This window comes from Neoarius graeffei, chromosome 5, assembly GCF_027579695.1.
Source record: "Neoarius graeffei isolate fNeoGra1 chromosome 5, fNeoGra1.pri, whole genome shotgun sequence".
NCBI lineage: Eukaryota > Metazoa > Chordata > Actinopteri > Siluriformes > Ariidae > Neoarius > Neoarius graeffei.
The window spans coordinates 114509457-114526178 of record NC_083573.1 but is presented as its reverse complement, the minus strand read 5'-3'; the positions used below and the strand labels follow the sequence as shown (position 1 = coordinate 114526178).

Below are 16722 nucleotides of genomic sequence, written 5' to 3'. Positions count from 1 at the left end.
GTGTGTAAATACCCCCCCCCCCATTTTTTTTAAAGTTTATATCTTGTACCTATATTTTATATTTCATGTTTATTACTGTTTGCACCGCAGATAAGAGGGAAACGCAATTTCAATTCTTTGTATGTCCTGCACATATGGCATTATTGACAATAAAGTTGACTTGAACTTGAACTTGCTCTTGGATCCGACTCACCACATCTCACCACCCATAACAGTACGTTCTGGCCAACATGGATCCAGCAGAACTGAACCATCTGAGAACAGCTATGCAGCAGCAAGCAGCCCTCCTCGGGACCCACCAACAGGAACTCAAGCAGATCACCCAGAACCTGGCCACCCTGTCCAACTCACTTAACCTTCTAGCCACACAACTCCAGCACTCCCAAGCCATGCCTACCCCTGCCCAGCTACCTCCTTCTTCACCTCCCGCCACCGCCGCTCGCCACAAACCAAGACTTCCTTTGCCTCAGCCCTACAGCAGGGAACCAGGTACCTGCAGATCTTTTCTGTCTCAGTGTTCATTGATCTTGGAGCTACAACCCATGGCTTTCCCCACAAAATGTTCCTGGGTAGCTTTTGTCATAACGCTCCTCACCGGCAAGGCCAGGGAATGGGGAACAGTGGTCTGGCACACCAATGCGTCCTTTTGTTCCAGCTTCAAGGACTTCTCTGAGGAAATGAGGTGAACATTTGACTGTTCTCTGTCTGGTCGGGAAGCGGCTAGGGAGCTCATGGAGCTGCGGCAGGGGCCCCGATCTACCTTGGACTATGCCATCGAGTTCTGGACATTGGCGGCATCATGCAACTGGAACAAGAGTGCCCAGGTCAACACGTTCATACATGGCTTGTCCAACATCATCAAGGACAAAATGTTATCTCAGGAACTGCTGTCAGACCTCGCCAATCGTATCGACGCTCGGGTCCTACAATGGAGGAGAGAGAAGAGCCACCTCAGCTGCAACTTCTCTCCACCTCCCGCCTCGTCCATCGAACCCATGCAGGTAGATCAGGTATGGGTGTCAGCGGAGGAATGACTGCGCCGGTGGAACATGGGGGCCTGCTTCTACTGCGGTCAACAAGGACAAATCTGCTGAGCCTGGCCACTTAAGAGGACGAACCAACCAGTTAATCAAGGGGGCCTGGTGGGCAATGCTTGGAACCAGTCCCCTGCTGATTGACCATTGCTCTCCATTGTCATCATGCACAACAACTGGCATCGCCATCTAAAGGGCACTCGTCGACTTGGGGGCGGACAGGAACCTGATCTGCTCCGCAACCGCCAAGGATCTCGGAATTCCGTTCCTCGCCCTCGAGGTCCCTCTCACCGTCCTGACACTCAATGGCACTGGTTTGACCACCATCACTCACCTCACTGCCCTGCTCACCCTAAGGATTTCAGGCAATCACTCTGAAACGATACAACTTCACATCATGAACAACCCTCATGTTTCTGTTATTCTTGGACTACCCTGGTTGATGTAGCACAACCCCCACTTAAACTGGACTGATCACACCATCTTAGGCTGGAGTCCTTCCTGCCTGAACTCTACTCTGCCTCCCGCCAAACCACCACAGTCCTCAGCCAGTGAGTTTCCCGACCTCTCTCACATGTCTCTGGAGTATCTGGACCTCGAGCAAGTTTTTAGTAAAACCCAAGCAGTGTCCCTCCCACCTCACAGGCCTTACGATTGTGGGATCGACCACCTGCCCAGGATAGCACCACCCAAGGGATGTCTCTACTCTCTCTCTCACCCGCAGAATGACCAGCCATGGAGAAGTGCATCATGGAGTCACTGGCAGCTGGGATCATCTGCCTTTCCTCCTCTCCAGCAGGGGCGGGGTTCTTCTTCATCGAAAAGGACAAGTCACACCATCCCTGCATTGACTATTGAGGTCTTAACGCCATCACGGTCAAGAACTGCTACCCACTACCACTCATGACCACAGGCTTCGAACTACTCCAGGGAGCTAAGGTGTTCACTAAACTGGATTTATGCAATGCCTATCACCTAGTTAGGATCAGGGAAGGGGACGAGTGGAAGACGGCCTTCAACACCACCACAGGCCACTATGGGTACCTCGTAGTCCCTTTTGGCCTGACCAATGCACCCGCGGTATTCCAGCTGCTAGTTAATGACGTCTTAAGGGACTTCATTAACACCTTTGTCTTTGTATACCTGGATGACATCTTTATTTTCTCTCGCTCCCTGGAGGAACATCAGGGTCACGTCCGGCAGGTCCTTCAACGCCTGCTAGAAAATAAACTGTTCGTTAAGGTGGAGAAAAGGGAGATCCACCAAAGCTCCGTCTTGTTCCTGGGGTTCATCATCACTCCAGTGAAGATTCAAATAGACCCCTCAAGCTGGAGGCAGTGGCTGACTGGCCCACCCCATCTTTGAGACAAGAGCTCCAGCGCTTCCTAGGATTCGCCAACTTCTACAGGCACTTTATTTGCAACTTCAGCACGGTGGCTGGACCTCTCTCAGCCCTGACCTTGACCAAGACCCAATTCAAGTGGGGGGAGGAAGCAGAGAAGGCCTTTTCCACGCTCAAGCATAGGTTTACCACAGCACCCTTTCTCACCATACCTGATCCAACCAAGCAGTTTATTGTCGAGGTCAATGCTTCTGAGTCAGGGGTCAGAGCTATACTATCCCAGAGGGCCAGTGACAACAAGGTCCACCTTCTTCTCCCGTCGGCTATCCCTAGCCGAACGGAATTACGACATCGGCGACCGAGAACTATTGGCTGTTAAACAAGCCTTGGAGGAGTGGAGGCACTGGCTCGAGGGGTCGGTGCTCCCCTTCCTTATCTGGACTGACCATAAGAATCTGGAGTACCTCAAGTCTGCCAAATGCCTTAATTTCCGTCAAGCCCGTTGGTTTCTCTTCTTCTCCCAGTTCAACTTCATGCTCTCCTACCACACAGGCTCCAAGAACAGCAAACCTGACACCCTGTCCAGGATGTTCTCTTCCCACCAAGAGGAGTCCAAGCTGCCCGAAATCATCCTTTCTTCACGCTGCCTGGTGAGAGCTGCCATTCTAGAGGTTGAGACACTTGTGAAGAAGGCCCTGGAGCAGAACCCCAGTGAAGGTAACCCCAACAACACTCCTCCTAACCATCTGTTTGTTCCCTGTCCTGTGCAAACCCAAGTGCTGCAGTGGGGTCATGGCTCCAAGCTGGCCTGTCACCAGGGAGCTGCCTGAACCCTGGCACTCATCCAGCAGCACTTTTGGTAGCCATCCATCAAGGAGGATGTCCAGGAGTTCGTGGCAGCCTGCGACACATGCTCCAGGAACAAGACAGCCAGTTGACCCCCTGCCGGCTTGCTAAGACCCCTCCCGACTCTGCATCAACCTTGGTCTCACATCACCCTGAACTTCATCACAGGACTCCCCAACTTAGGTGGCAACACATGTATCCTCACTGTTATTGACCGTTTTTCTAAGACCATCCATTTCATTCCTCTGCCCAAGCTCCCCTCAGCCAAAGAGACTGCAAAACTACTCATCCACCACGTTTTCCGCCTACATGGTCTGTCTACCGACACTGTTTCTGACCGGGGTCCTTGGTTCACTGCACAGTTCTGGAGAGCCTTCTGCAAACTCAGTGGGGCCACCTGTAGTCTCTCCTCAGGCTTCCACCCACAGATGTTGGCCAGGCAGAACAGGCAAACCAGGCTTTGGAGGTTGCACTCAGGTGCATGGCGTCCAGGGATGCCAGGTCTTGGAGCAGGTACCTACCCTGGATTGAATATGCACATAACACTCTCCCTTCCTCTGCCACAGGTCTCTCTCTGTTCCAGTGCTCACTAGGTTACCAACCACCACTGTTCCCCAGCTAAGAGGAGGAGGTCATCATGCCCTCAGCCCAGCTCTTTATATGCCACTGCAGGTGAATGTGGGCATTGGCCCGGAGAAGACTCATTCGCTCCGCACTCGCATCCAAGAGGCAGGCCGACAAACATTGCTCCAAGGCACCCACCTACTGAGTAGGTCAACGAGTTATGCTCTCCACATGCCACCTGCCACTTAGGACCATCTCTTACAAGCTAGCACCCAGGCTCCTTGGACCCTTCCGCATCAAGAAGGTAATCAACTCATGTTCTGTTAGACTTGCATTACCACTCACCATGCGACGTGTTCACCCTATCTTTCATGTATTTCAGCTTAAACATCTGGTCTCCAGTCCTTTGCAGCAGCTGAAGTGGTGGGCAGGAGGACAGATGGTAAAGCAGGGCAGACATTGGCCATTTCATCAAACCTGTTATAAAACAGGTTGAATTCATTGGCCTTATTCTCATGACCATTAAAGACCTGGCTGTTCTTCTTTGAATAGCCAGTAATATTCCTCATTCCTCTCCACACCTCTCTGGTGTTATTCTGCTGCAGCTTACTCTCCATGTTCCGTTTATAATCCACCTTTGCCTGCTTCAAGCCCCTTTTCAGTTCCAGCTGCACACACCTGAGCTTCTCCTTATCCCCCTCCCTGAATGCCTGCTTTTTCTGATTAATGAGCTCCTTGACATTACTGGTGATCCAAGGTTTATTATTGGGAAAGCAGCAAACAGTCATTACTGGAACCACAGTGTCCCTACAGAAGTTAATGTAGTCCGTTATGATGTCCACCCGGTTTTAGATTCACTCAGTGATGAGACGAATGTCCATGAGGTAGACTGCCTCAAAATACAGACTCTATTCCAGCAGGTTTGCACAAGAAAGGCCATGGGGCCAGATGGGATCTCTGCCCGCCTCCTAAAAACCTGTGTGGAGGAACTCATTCCAGCCTGGTGTCCAATCTTTCAATGGTCACTAGACTCTCACACTATCCCAACTCTATGGAAAAAGGCAGCCATAACACCAGTCCCAAAAAAGCCCTGTCCCACTGAAAACAATGACTTTAGACCTACTGTATAGCTTTAACATCCATAGTCATGAAATGTTTTGAAAAATATATGGTGTCTCTTTTAAAAACTGAGGTAAACCCAAAACTAGACCCATGGCAGTTTGCCTACAAATGCCACAGAAGCACAAATGATGCTATAAGTAGCATCACCCACTTAGTTTTAAAGCACCTTGAGGACCCAAAGGCTTATGCACATTTACTTTGTATTGATTTTAGCTCTGCTTTTAACACAATTCAGCCCTTTTTACTACTAGATACACTGAAGAACATGGGTGTCAGCACTTTTATCATTAAATGGTATTATTCATTTTTAACAAACAGGGTGCAGTATGTAAGAGTCCATAAAGCAACCTCACAATCTAAATCCATAAGTACAGGGGCTCCTCAAGGTTGTGTGAGTTCCCCTGTACTCTTCACCATCTATACGAATGAATGTGTGAGTAAACACTCACACAACTACATTGTTAAATTTTCTGATGACACTGCCATTTTGGGCCTTTTACATAAAGACCAGGATGCAGCACCATACCACCTAGAAATTAAGCAGTTTGTAGACTGGTGTGATGCCCATTACCTGGTTGTCAATGTAAAGAAAATGGAAGAAATGATATTTGACCCCAGAGCAGTTTCTGATTCAAGCCTAGTATGCATCCATAACACCCCCATCAGTCAGGTCTGCTCCTATAAATACCTGGGTGTACTCATGGACAGCTCACTTACATGGCATGTTCACATTGACAGTCTATGCACTAAACTCCAGCAGAGGATGTATTTTTTAAGACGACTAAGACTGTATGGTGTTAGTAGCAGGCTTCTGTTTTAATTTTTTCAAATGGTTTTAGAAAGTGTGATACAGTATGGCATGGAAACCTGGTATGGGAATCTGACTGTCCAGTTGAAAGCAAAATTGGGGTGTCTGGTCAAAACTGCACTTAAAATTGTTGGTCACACAGATCAAGGTTATATGCAATCTCTCTATGAAAAGTCAGTGCTCAGGGAGGCACTGAAGATTTTAGATGACCCCACCCATATATTGCACCAGGAATTCACTCTGCTACCCTCAGGGAGACGTTTTAGAACACCACATTGCAGACTGAACAAATATAAAAACTCTTTTCTACCAACTGCCATCAAAATGCTCAATGACAGATAGCAGACAAGCTATGCAGTACACAGTTTTTATTTTTTTATTTTTTTTATAGTTTTATGTTTTTTATGTATAGATCTATGTTTTTATGTATTCCATGTATTGTCTCAATGTACCGTATGAATGTTGTATGTGTTGCAGTGACTGTTTAAGCCTAACACAAATTTCTCCCCTGGGGACAATAAAGTACACTCTACTCTACTCTACCACCCTGCTATCAATGTCAACGTCATCTATGTAATTATCCTGTGGCTCCAGCAGCACACTCCAGTTCGTACACTCGAAACAGTCCCTGAGAGATTCGCTGGTCTCTGGAGACCATTTCCTGAATGAGCAGGTGGGAACAGCCAGCCTCATTACACAGGGTTTCTATGTGGGCTGAAGAAAGACGAAATTGTGATCTGACCTGCCAAGTGGTGGTAATGCAGATGCACTGTAAGCATCCTTCACATTAGCATAAAACAAATCCAGTGTCTTATTTTCCCATGTGGGACAGTCTATATACTGTACAAACCCAGTCAGATGGGAAGTGAGAGTGGTGTTATTAAAATCCCCTGTTATTGCAATGAAAGCATTATGATACTGGGTCTGAACACTTGCGACAGTTTTGTGTATGAGGTCACATGCTACTGCCGCTGCCGCCCATGGTGGAATGTAAACAACAATGGTGATGATGTATGAAAATTCCCTCAGGACTAAGACTGACTGATAACAGTTCATTGTCCTGACAGCAAATCACATACTTCATAACATGGCCAGGGTGACACCATCTATTGTTTACAAGCAGAATCAGACCTCCACCTTTGTACTTGCTGCTCATTTTCCAGTGTCTGTCGGCTCACACAGTAATGAAGCTGGCTAAGTCCACACAGGAGTCAGGTTTGTTATCATTCAGCCATGTTTCTGTGAAGCACATCAAACTACACTCCCAGTAGAGTTGGTTTCTCACCAGTGCCTTCAGCTCGTCACCCTTGTTGGCTAGTGAGTTGACATTTCCCATCAGAACTGATGGCAAAAATGGCGTATACCTCCATCTGCTAGCCTTTAGCTTAGCCTTTAGCTTAGCTCCTGCTCTGCAGCCTAAAAATGGCTTCCTCAACTCCAGCGGTATCATGTGTCTGATCCCATATCTAGTCCTTTGCAGAGCCAGAAAGTCATTTTTTGTGTGCACAACTTTACCCACAGTTGTGCACACCGCATGAAAAGCTTACCAAAAATACTCAAAAAAACAACAACCAAACTACACACTCTAGAGCTACTCAGGCATGTTGCCACTCAATACAGTGCAAGCATGTTGACCTGTCATGCGTGTTCTTAATTAACTGTCTTAATTAGCAGTAAGAGTATTTTTATATTATTTCTGTGTGTGTGTGTGTGTGTGTGTGTGTGTTACATGCCTCTAGCATCTCTCCCTGCAGAACTGAGAGCTCGCTGCTGTTCCGAGCCACAAAGTCATAGCTACAGCTGTACAATCTCTCCGTCAGTGCTGCACCATCACTGTGAGGAAACAGAAAACATCACATGTGAGGACAGAACCACAATGGGGACTACAGAGATACACTGAGGACTATAGAACCACATTGGGGACTGCAGAGCTATACTGAGAACTATAGAACCATACTGGGGAGTGCAGAGATACACTGAGAACTATAGGACTAGACTGGGGACTGCAGAGATACACTGAGAATTATAGGACCACACTGAGGCCTGCAGAGATACATTGAGAACTATAGGACCACACTGGGTAGTGCAGAGATACACTGAGAAACATAGGACCACACTGAGAACTATAGAACCACACTGGGGACTGCAGAGCTACAATGAGAAATATAGAACTACACTGGGGACAGCAGAGCTACACTGAGAACTATAGAACCACATTGGGGACTGCAGAGCTACACTGAGAACTATAGAACCACACTGGGGACTGCAGAGATACACTGAGAACTATAGAACCATACTGGGGACTGCAGAGATACACTGTGAAATGGAGAACCACACTGAGAACTATAGAACCACACTGGGGACTGCAGAGGTACACTGAGAACTATAGAACCACACTGGGGACTGCAGCGCTACACTGAGAAATATAGGACCACACTGGGGACTGCAGAGATGCACTGAGAACTACAGTGGTGTTTGAAAGTTTTTGAACCCTTTCGAATTTTCTATATTTCTGCATAAATATGACCTAGAACATCAGATCTTCACACAAGTCCTAAAAGTAGATAAAGAGAACCCACTTCAACAAATAAGATTAAAATATTATACTTGGTCATTTATTTATTGAGGAAAATGATCCAATAATACATATCTGTGAGTGGCAAAAGTGTGTGAACCTTTGATTTCAGTATCTGGTGTGACCCCCTTGTGCAGCAATAACTGCAACTAAACATTTCCGGTAACTGTTGATCAGTCCTGCACACTGGCTTAGAGGAATTTTAGCCCATTCCTCCATACAGAACAGCTTCAACTCTGGGATGTTGGTGGGCTTCCTCACATGAACTGCTCGCTTCAGGTCCTTCCACAACATTTTGATTGGATTAAGGTCAGGACTTTGACTTGGCCATTCCAAAACATTTAACTTTATTCTTCTTTAACCATTCTTTGGTAGAATGACTTGTTTGTGTGCTTAGGGTCATTGTCTTGCTGCATGACCCACTTTCTATTGAGATTCAGTTCATGGACAGATGTCCTGACATTTTCCTTTAGACTTCGCTGGTATAATTTAGAATTCATTGTTCCATCAATGATGGCAAGCCATCCTGGCCCAGATGCAGCAAAACAGGCCCAAACCATGATACTACCACCATGTTTCACAAATGGGATAAGGTTCTTATGCTGGAATGCAGTGTTTTCCTTTCTCCAAACCTAACACTTCTCATTTAAACCAAAAAGTTCTATTTTGGTCTCATCCTTCCACAAAACATTTTTCCAATAGCCTTCTGGCTTGTCCACATGATCTTTAGCAAACTGCAGATGAGCAGCAATGTTCTTTTTGGAGAGCAGTGGCTTTCTCCTTGCAACCTTGCCATGCACACCATTGTTGTTCAGTGTTCTCCTGATGGTGGACTCATGAACATTAACATTAGCCAATGTGAGAGAGGCCTTCAGTTGCTTAGAAGTGACCCTGGGGTCCTTTGTGACCTCGCCGACTATTACACGCCTTGCTCTTGGAGTGAACTTTGTTGGTCGACCACTCCTGGGGAGGGTAACAATGGTCTTGAATTTCCTCCATTTGTACACAATCTGTCTGACTGTGGATTGGTGAAGTCCAAACTCTTTAGAGATGGTTTTGTAACCTTTTTCAGCCTGATGAGCATCAACAACACTTTTTCTGAGGTCCACAGAAATCTCCTTTGTTCATGCCATGATACACTTCCACAAACATGTGAAGCTCAGACTTTGATCCCTGTTCTTTAAATAAAACCGGGTGCCCACTCACATCTGATGGTCATCTCATTGATTGAAAACACCTGACTCTAATTTCACCTTCAACTTAACTGCTAATCCTAGAGGTTCACATACTTTTGTTGCTCACAGATATGTAATATTGGATCATTTTCCTCAATAAATAAATGACTAAGTATAATATTTTTGTCTCAATTCTTTAAGTGGGTTCTCTTTATCTACTTTATAACTTGTGTGAAAATCTGATGATGGTTTAGGTCATATTTAAGCAGAAATATAGAAAATTCTAAAGGGTTCACAAACTTTCAAGCGCCACTGTATAGAACCACACTGGGGACTGCAGAGCGACACTAAGAACTAGAGAAACACACTGGGGACTGCAGAGCTACACTGAGAAATATAGAACCACACTGGGGACTGCAGTGCTACACTGAGAAATACAGACTCACACTGGGGACTGCAGAGATATACTAAGAACTATAGAATCACACTGGGGACTACAGAGCAATACTCACTAATGACTATAGTAGCTCCTGTTTTCAAGTTGTTTGCTGTGAGTATCGAATCAGTGTCAGTGTTTAAACTACAACCTGTTTTTCATCAGTAATTTTCCACAATTGTTTTATTTTTGATGTATTTTTCACTTTCCTTTCTGCCACATTTTCGTGTTCTCAAAGAACACCTTTTTTTCCATCCAAAGATAGCAAATGGATGCCATCCACTTTGGATGTGCCTTAATATCAACAAATATTTGACTAAGGTATGTAAATCCTTTATCATGACAAACATTCAGCTTGTTCACTGTGTTGAGTGCAGAATATTGAGTCATGCTTCCTCTTTCATGAGTAAAAGCTTTATTTATGATAAGTGCAGATTATTTAGTTCAACTGAAGATTACAGCTTTAGAGGTGCATATCCAGACTCTACAGAGGGTTAGTGAGACCAAGAGCAACGTAGTTTCTGTAGAGGAAAGTTTGGATGCCTTGGATGGAGTAAGCAATCTGCCAACTCTGGCATTAGAGCCATTACAGTGGGGTGAATGGGTGATGACTTGGCGGCATAATCACAGAGCGAGTGTGAAGGCTCGCCCACGGAAGCACCACTCCTCTCTGTTTCACATGTCAAATAGGTTTGCCCTCCTCAGTGAAGCACCCGCTGAGAAACCTAAAAGAGCTCTGGTTATAGGAGACTATCATACAGCATGTGAAATTAGCTAGGCCTTTTGGGGCACTAGCAGCTTTAGTCAGGTATATACCAGGAGCCAGGGCACTGGACATAGCAGGTAATCTTAGGGTCCTAGGCAAGCACAAGTTCTCAAAAATACAGTGGGGCAAAAAAGTATTTAGTCAGTCACCAATTGTGCAAGTTCTCCCACTTAAAAAGATGAGAGAGGCCTGTAATTTTCATCATAGGTACACTTCAACTATGAGAGACAAAATGAGAAAAAAAAATCCAGAAAATCACATTGTCTGATTTTGAAAGAATTTATTTGCAAATTATGGTGGAAAATAAGTATTTGGTCAATAACAAAAGTTCATCTCAATACTTTGTTATATACCCTTTGTTGGCAATGACAGAGGTCAAACGTTTTCTGTAAGTCTTCACAAGGTTTTCACACACTGTTGCTGGTATTTTGGCCCATTCCTCCATGCAGATCTCCTCTAGAGCAGTGATGTTTTGGGGCTGTTGCTGGGCAACACGGACTTTCAACTCCCTCCAAAGATTTTCTATGGGGTTGAGATCTGGAGACTGGCTAGGCCACTCCAGGACCTTGAAATGCTTCTTACGAAGCCACTCCTTCGTTGCCCGGGCGGTGTGTTTGGGATCATTGTCATGCTGAAAGACCCAGCCACGTTTCATCTTCAATGCCCTTGCTGATGGAAGGAGGTTTTCACTCAAAATCTCACGATACATGGCCCCATTCATTCTTTCCTTTACACAGATCAGTCGTCCTGGTCCCTTTGCAGAAAAACAGCCCCAAAGCATGATGTTTCCACCCCCATGCTTCACAGTAGGTATGGTGTTCTTTGGATGCAACTCAGCATTCTTTCTCCTCCAAACACGACAAGTTGAGTTTTTACCAAAAAGTTCTATTTTGGTTTCATCTGACCATATGACATTCTCCCAATCCTCTTCTGGATCATGCAAATGCTCTCTAGCAAACTTCAGACGGGCCTGGACATGTACTGGCTTAAGCAGGGGGACACGTCTGGCACTGCAGGATTTGAGTCCCTGGCGGCGTAGTGTGTTACTGATGGTAGCCTTTGTTACTTTGGTCCCAGCTCTCTGCAGGTCATTCACTAGGTCCCCCCGTGTGGTTCTGGGATTTTTGCTCACTGTTCTTGTGATCATTTTGACCCCACGGGGTGAGATCTTGCGTGGAGCCCCAGATCGAGGGAGATTATCAGTGGTCTTGTATGTCTTCCATTTTCTAATAATTGCTCCCACAGTTGATTTCTTCACACCAAGCTGCTTACCTATCGCAGATTCAATCTTCCCAGCCTGGTGCAGGTCTGCAATTTTGTTTCTGGTGTCCTTTGACAGCTCTTTGGTCTTGGCCATAGTGGAGTTTGGAGTGTGACTGTTTGAGGTTGTGGACAGGTGTCTTTTATACTGATAACGAGTTCAAACAGGTGCCATTAATACAGGTAACGAGTGGAGGACAGAGGAGCCTCTTAAAGAAGAAGTTACAGGTCTGTGAGAGCCAGAAATCTTGCTTGTTTGTAGGTGACCAAATACTTATTTTACTGATGAATTTACCAATTAATTCATTAAAAATCCTACAATGTGATTTCCTGGATTCTTTCCCCCCATTCTGTCTCTCATAGTTGAAGTGTACCTATGATGAAAATTACAGGCCTCTCTCATCTTTTTAAGTGGGAGAACTTGCACAGTTGGTGGCTGACTAAATACTTTTTTGCCCCACTGTAGTTATCCACATAGGTGCTAACAATATACACCTTCGTCAGTCTGAGGTTACTAAAAGTAACTTTGTAGAGGTGTTTAAATTAGTGAAGGCAATGTCCAATGCTGTAGTATGCTCTAGCCCCATCCCAATGAGGCATGGCGATGTAGCTTACAGTAGGTTATGGTCACTGAACTGCTGCTTGTCCAGGTGGTGCTCTGAAAACAGTGTGGGCTTTATAGATAATTGGAGTAGTTTTGAGGGCACTGCTGGCCTGTTAGGGCAGGACAATATCCATTCCACTCAGGAAGGTGCTGCTCTCATTTCTTGCAGCATAGCTCATAGTCTCAGAACAGGCCTAGTGAACTTGTGACAATCCAGAGCCAAGGCCAGGGAACAGACAAACAGGCTAAACCGACTGTCTGCTAGCCGCACAGAGTCGTCACTCAGTGTCCACTACATCAAGACTGTGTCTGTTCCCTGAGCTCAACAAAAAAGTAGAAATGCTCAGAGAGTTTGTTCCAGTAACCTAATCAATATAAAATTGGATCATACTGACTGTACAGCCGCTGCCAGCACCTTTGAGCTAAAGGTGGAGCTATTAAATATTAGATATCTTACATCTAAAGTGCTAATTGTTAATGAACTTATTACTGATCAGGAGTTTAATGTACTGTGTTTAACAGAAAAATGAATATATAGTATTAAATGAAGCTAGTCCTCCTGGATATAGTTATATACACCAGCCTTCTCTAACTGGCAGGGGAGAAGGCATCATGGTTATTTATAATGATTATCTAGGTGTAACACAGAAACCTGGTTATAAATTTAATACATTTGAAGTTCTTCATACTAATATAATGTATGTAGTCTCAAAAAATAAGTCTACCCAGTCAATTCTGTTACTTATTACTTACAGGCCAGGCCCCCAGGGCCATATTCTGAGTTTCTTTCTGAATTTGCAGATTTTATCTCAGACCTGGTTATTTCCTTAGGCAAAGCTTTAGTTGTCGGAGATTTTAATATTCACTTCGATAACCCAGAAGATCCTCTGAAAACAGCGTTCATGTCCATTTTAGATTCAGTAGGGGTTAATCAGAATATCATAGGACCTGCTCATAGTGGTGGTCACACTGTCGATCTAATACTAATATTCAGGTTAAATATAGACAATATAGTCACACTTCCATAGTCTGAAGTTCTCAGATCATTATGACCACCAGAAAAATCAAGATGGTGGTGCGCACAGATGCTGCGGCTCTTGGCTCTCTGTCAAGGTGTATTACACTAGTATTGTTTGTACAGTATGTGTAGTGTGCTTTAGAACATGGTGTCATGCCACATACGTCTACTGTCACACAGAACTCCTGAACATCAGACTACAATGCCAGATTGCAGTCATGAGCGACTTCCAGCAGACCCACAATATCCTGCTGGACATAACGAGAGCTCCACCATCTCCATGGATTGTTGTCGGCCCCAACAAGTGGCGCAGGCAGCGGAGGGAGCACAAGCAGAAGCGGTGTTGCTGAGTGGGCCTGCTAGCCAGGCTAAGGAAGCAGCCATTCAAACTCCCATTACCCAGCATCTTCTTGACCAACACAAGATCTGTCATTCACAAGATTGACGAGCTAGAATTACATCTTGCAGTAAACCCCTCTGTTCACAATTGCTGTGTGCTGATCATCATGGAGACCTGGCTACATCAGCTGATCCCAGATGCTACAGTACAGCTAGCAGGCCACACTGCTCATTGCTACAACAGAAATGGAGACTCCGGTAAGAGCAGAGGAGGGGAACTGTGTGTATATGTTCACAATGATTGCTGTACAAACAGTAAGATTACACACACCCATTGCTGTCCTGACATAGAAGCATGGACAGTCATTTGCAGACCCTTCTCTCTGCCCAGAGAGCTGACAGTGGTGCTCATTACTGCTGTTTATATTGCATCAAATGCTAACATTATCATAGCTCTCACCCACCTACATGACATTGTTAATAGACAGCAGCAAGCTCATCCTGAGGGAGTACAAATCATTGCTGGGGATTTTAACCAAGCATGCTTAAAGTCTGTCCTTCCCAAATTTGTACAGTATGTACAGTGCTCCACCAGAGGGATTAATACACTGGACCATGTCTATTCTAATCTGAAGCATGCTTACAGAGCAGCCCTCCCACATCTGGGTCTGTCTGACCATCTCTCACTGCTCCTCATCCCTGAATACACTCCCCTCAGGAAGAAAACTAAGCCAGTCACAAAGACTGTAAAAACCTGGCTGGAGGGTGCACTCTCCAAGCTGCAGGACTGCTTCGCTGTCACAGAATGGAATATCCTTGAACAACAGGACTTACAGGGCTTTAGAATAGAATAGAATGCCTTTATTGTCACTATACCCATGTACAGTGAGATTAAAAGCAACTCCAATAACAGTGCAAACAGCGTGTAGAAAAGAAAAAAATAGGTGAGGGTGTAAGGTGCACAGTCCTGAGGCGTATGTGTTGTGTTTCACATTATGGAGTGAGGTATTGCACATTATAAAGTATGGCACAGAGAAAGTCATATTATAAAATATTGCACATTATAAATTATTGCACGAAGAGAGTCACATTATAAAATAAAGTATTGCACATTATGAAGTATTGCACAGGGGGGTTAGACTATAAAGTCAGAGCATATTCGAGTTCAGGGTGGTTATGGCTTTTGGAAAGAAGCTGTTTTTGAATCTATCTGTTTTTGTCCTGATGCATCTGTAGCGCCTCCCTGAGGGTAACAGGTCAAACAGATCAAAGCCACGGTGGGAGCTGTCCTTGATAATGTTCTTAGCTCTGCTAAGGCAGTGGGAGGTGTAAATGTCCATCAGGGAGGGGAGAGGGCAACCGATGATCATCTGTGCTGCCTTTACTACTCTCTGGAGCCTCTCCCTGTCTGCAAAAGTGCAGCTGCCATACCATACTGTGATATGGTACGTCAGAAGGCTCTCAATGGATGAGCAGTAGAAGGTCAGCAGCAGGTTGGAGTTCAGGTTGTGCTTCCTGAGTAGACTCAGGAAGTGTAGTCACTGCTGAGCCTTCTTAATGACTGCTGTAATGTTCTCTGACCAGGAGATGTCAGCGGAGATGAGGACACTGAGAAACCGGAAGGTGTGGACCCTCTCCACATACGCGTTGTTTATGTAAAGGGGGGCTAGGTCAGTGCTGTGCTTCCTGAAGTCAATGATAAGCTCTTTGGTTTTCTTGGTGTTCAGAGCGAGGTTATTCTCTGAACACCAGGCTGCCAACTTCAGGACCTCCTCTCTGTAGGCTGCCTCGTCTCCCTTTGAGATGAGTCCGACCACTGTGGTGTCATCAGAAAACTTGATGATGAGGTTGTTGTTGTGGGTCAAACTACAGTCGTGGGTGTAGATGCAGTACAGGAGGGGGCTCAGTACACAGCTCTGTGGAGAGCCGGCGCTCAACGTGTGGGTGGAGGAGAAGTGGGGGCCAAGTCTCACAGTCTGGGGCCAGTTGATAAGAAAGTCCTTTATCCAGGCACATGTGAAAGGGGGGAGGCCAAGAGTGTCCAGTTTACTGATAAGGATGTCCAGGATTATTGCATTGAAAGCTGAACTGTAATCCACAAAGAGTATGCGGACGTAGCTCTGCTGCTGCTCCAGGTGGTTCAGCGCAGAGTGGAGAGCTACGGCGATAGCGTTCTCTGTGGATCTGTTTGCGAAATATGTGAACTGGTAAGGGTCGAAGTCTGGGGAGAGGTGGTCCTTGATGTGTTGAACTAGTCTCTCGAAGCACTTCATGATTACTGGGGTGAGGGCCACAGGATGGTAATCATTCAAGCTGGTGATGGGAGACTTCTTCGGCACTGGGATTATTTAGGCAGGGCGGGATGACTGCCTGAGCCAGGGAGAGGTTAAAGATCCTGGTGAAGGTAGGGGCGAGCTGGTGGGCGCACGCTCTGAGCACCTTACCGGGTACACCATCTGGGCCGACAGCTTTCTTGGGGTTCACTGCCAGGAGCACCCGTCTGACATCATGCTCCTGTACAGTGAATGGAGTTGTGTAGGAACTGGGTGGTGGTGGGGGCAGGGCTGGAGCAGATGAGTGCTGCTGAGATGTTTCAAAGCGAGCAAAGAAACAATTTAGCTCCTCTGCCAGCGGCACACTCCAGTCTCCTGTTGAGGCATCACAGTCTCTGAAGTTTGTGATGTCTTGTATGCCCCGCCACCCCTCCCATGTGTTGTTGCTGGACAGGTGGGACTCTATACGCAGCCTATGGTCCACCTTGGCTTTATTTATTCCTCTTTTCAGATCAGCTCGAGCGGCTCTGTACAGAGCTCTGTCACCTGACCTGAAGGCA

The 16722-nt window shown here is 45.9% G+C and overlaps 1 protein-coding gene across 1 annotated transcript in view; it reads right to left on the bottom strand.

The window, feature by feature from the left end:
* eps8l1b (eps8 like 1b) overlaps positions 1-16722 on the bottom strand; it is a 101830-nt gene that overhangs the window by 58531 nt on the left and 26577 nt on the right. The window contains exon 10 of the mRNA XM_060922800.1: positions 7450-7549. Within this exon, the coding sequence (XP_060778783.1) occupies positions 7450-7549 (100 nt within the window). The remainder of the gene's footprint in view (positions 1-7449; positions 7550-16722) is intronic.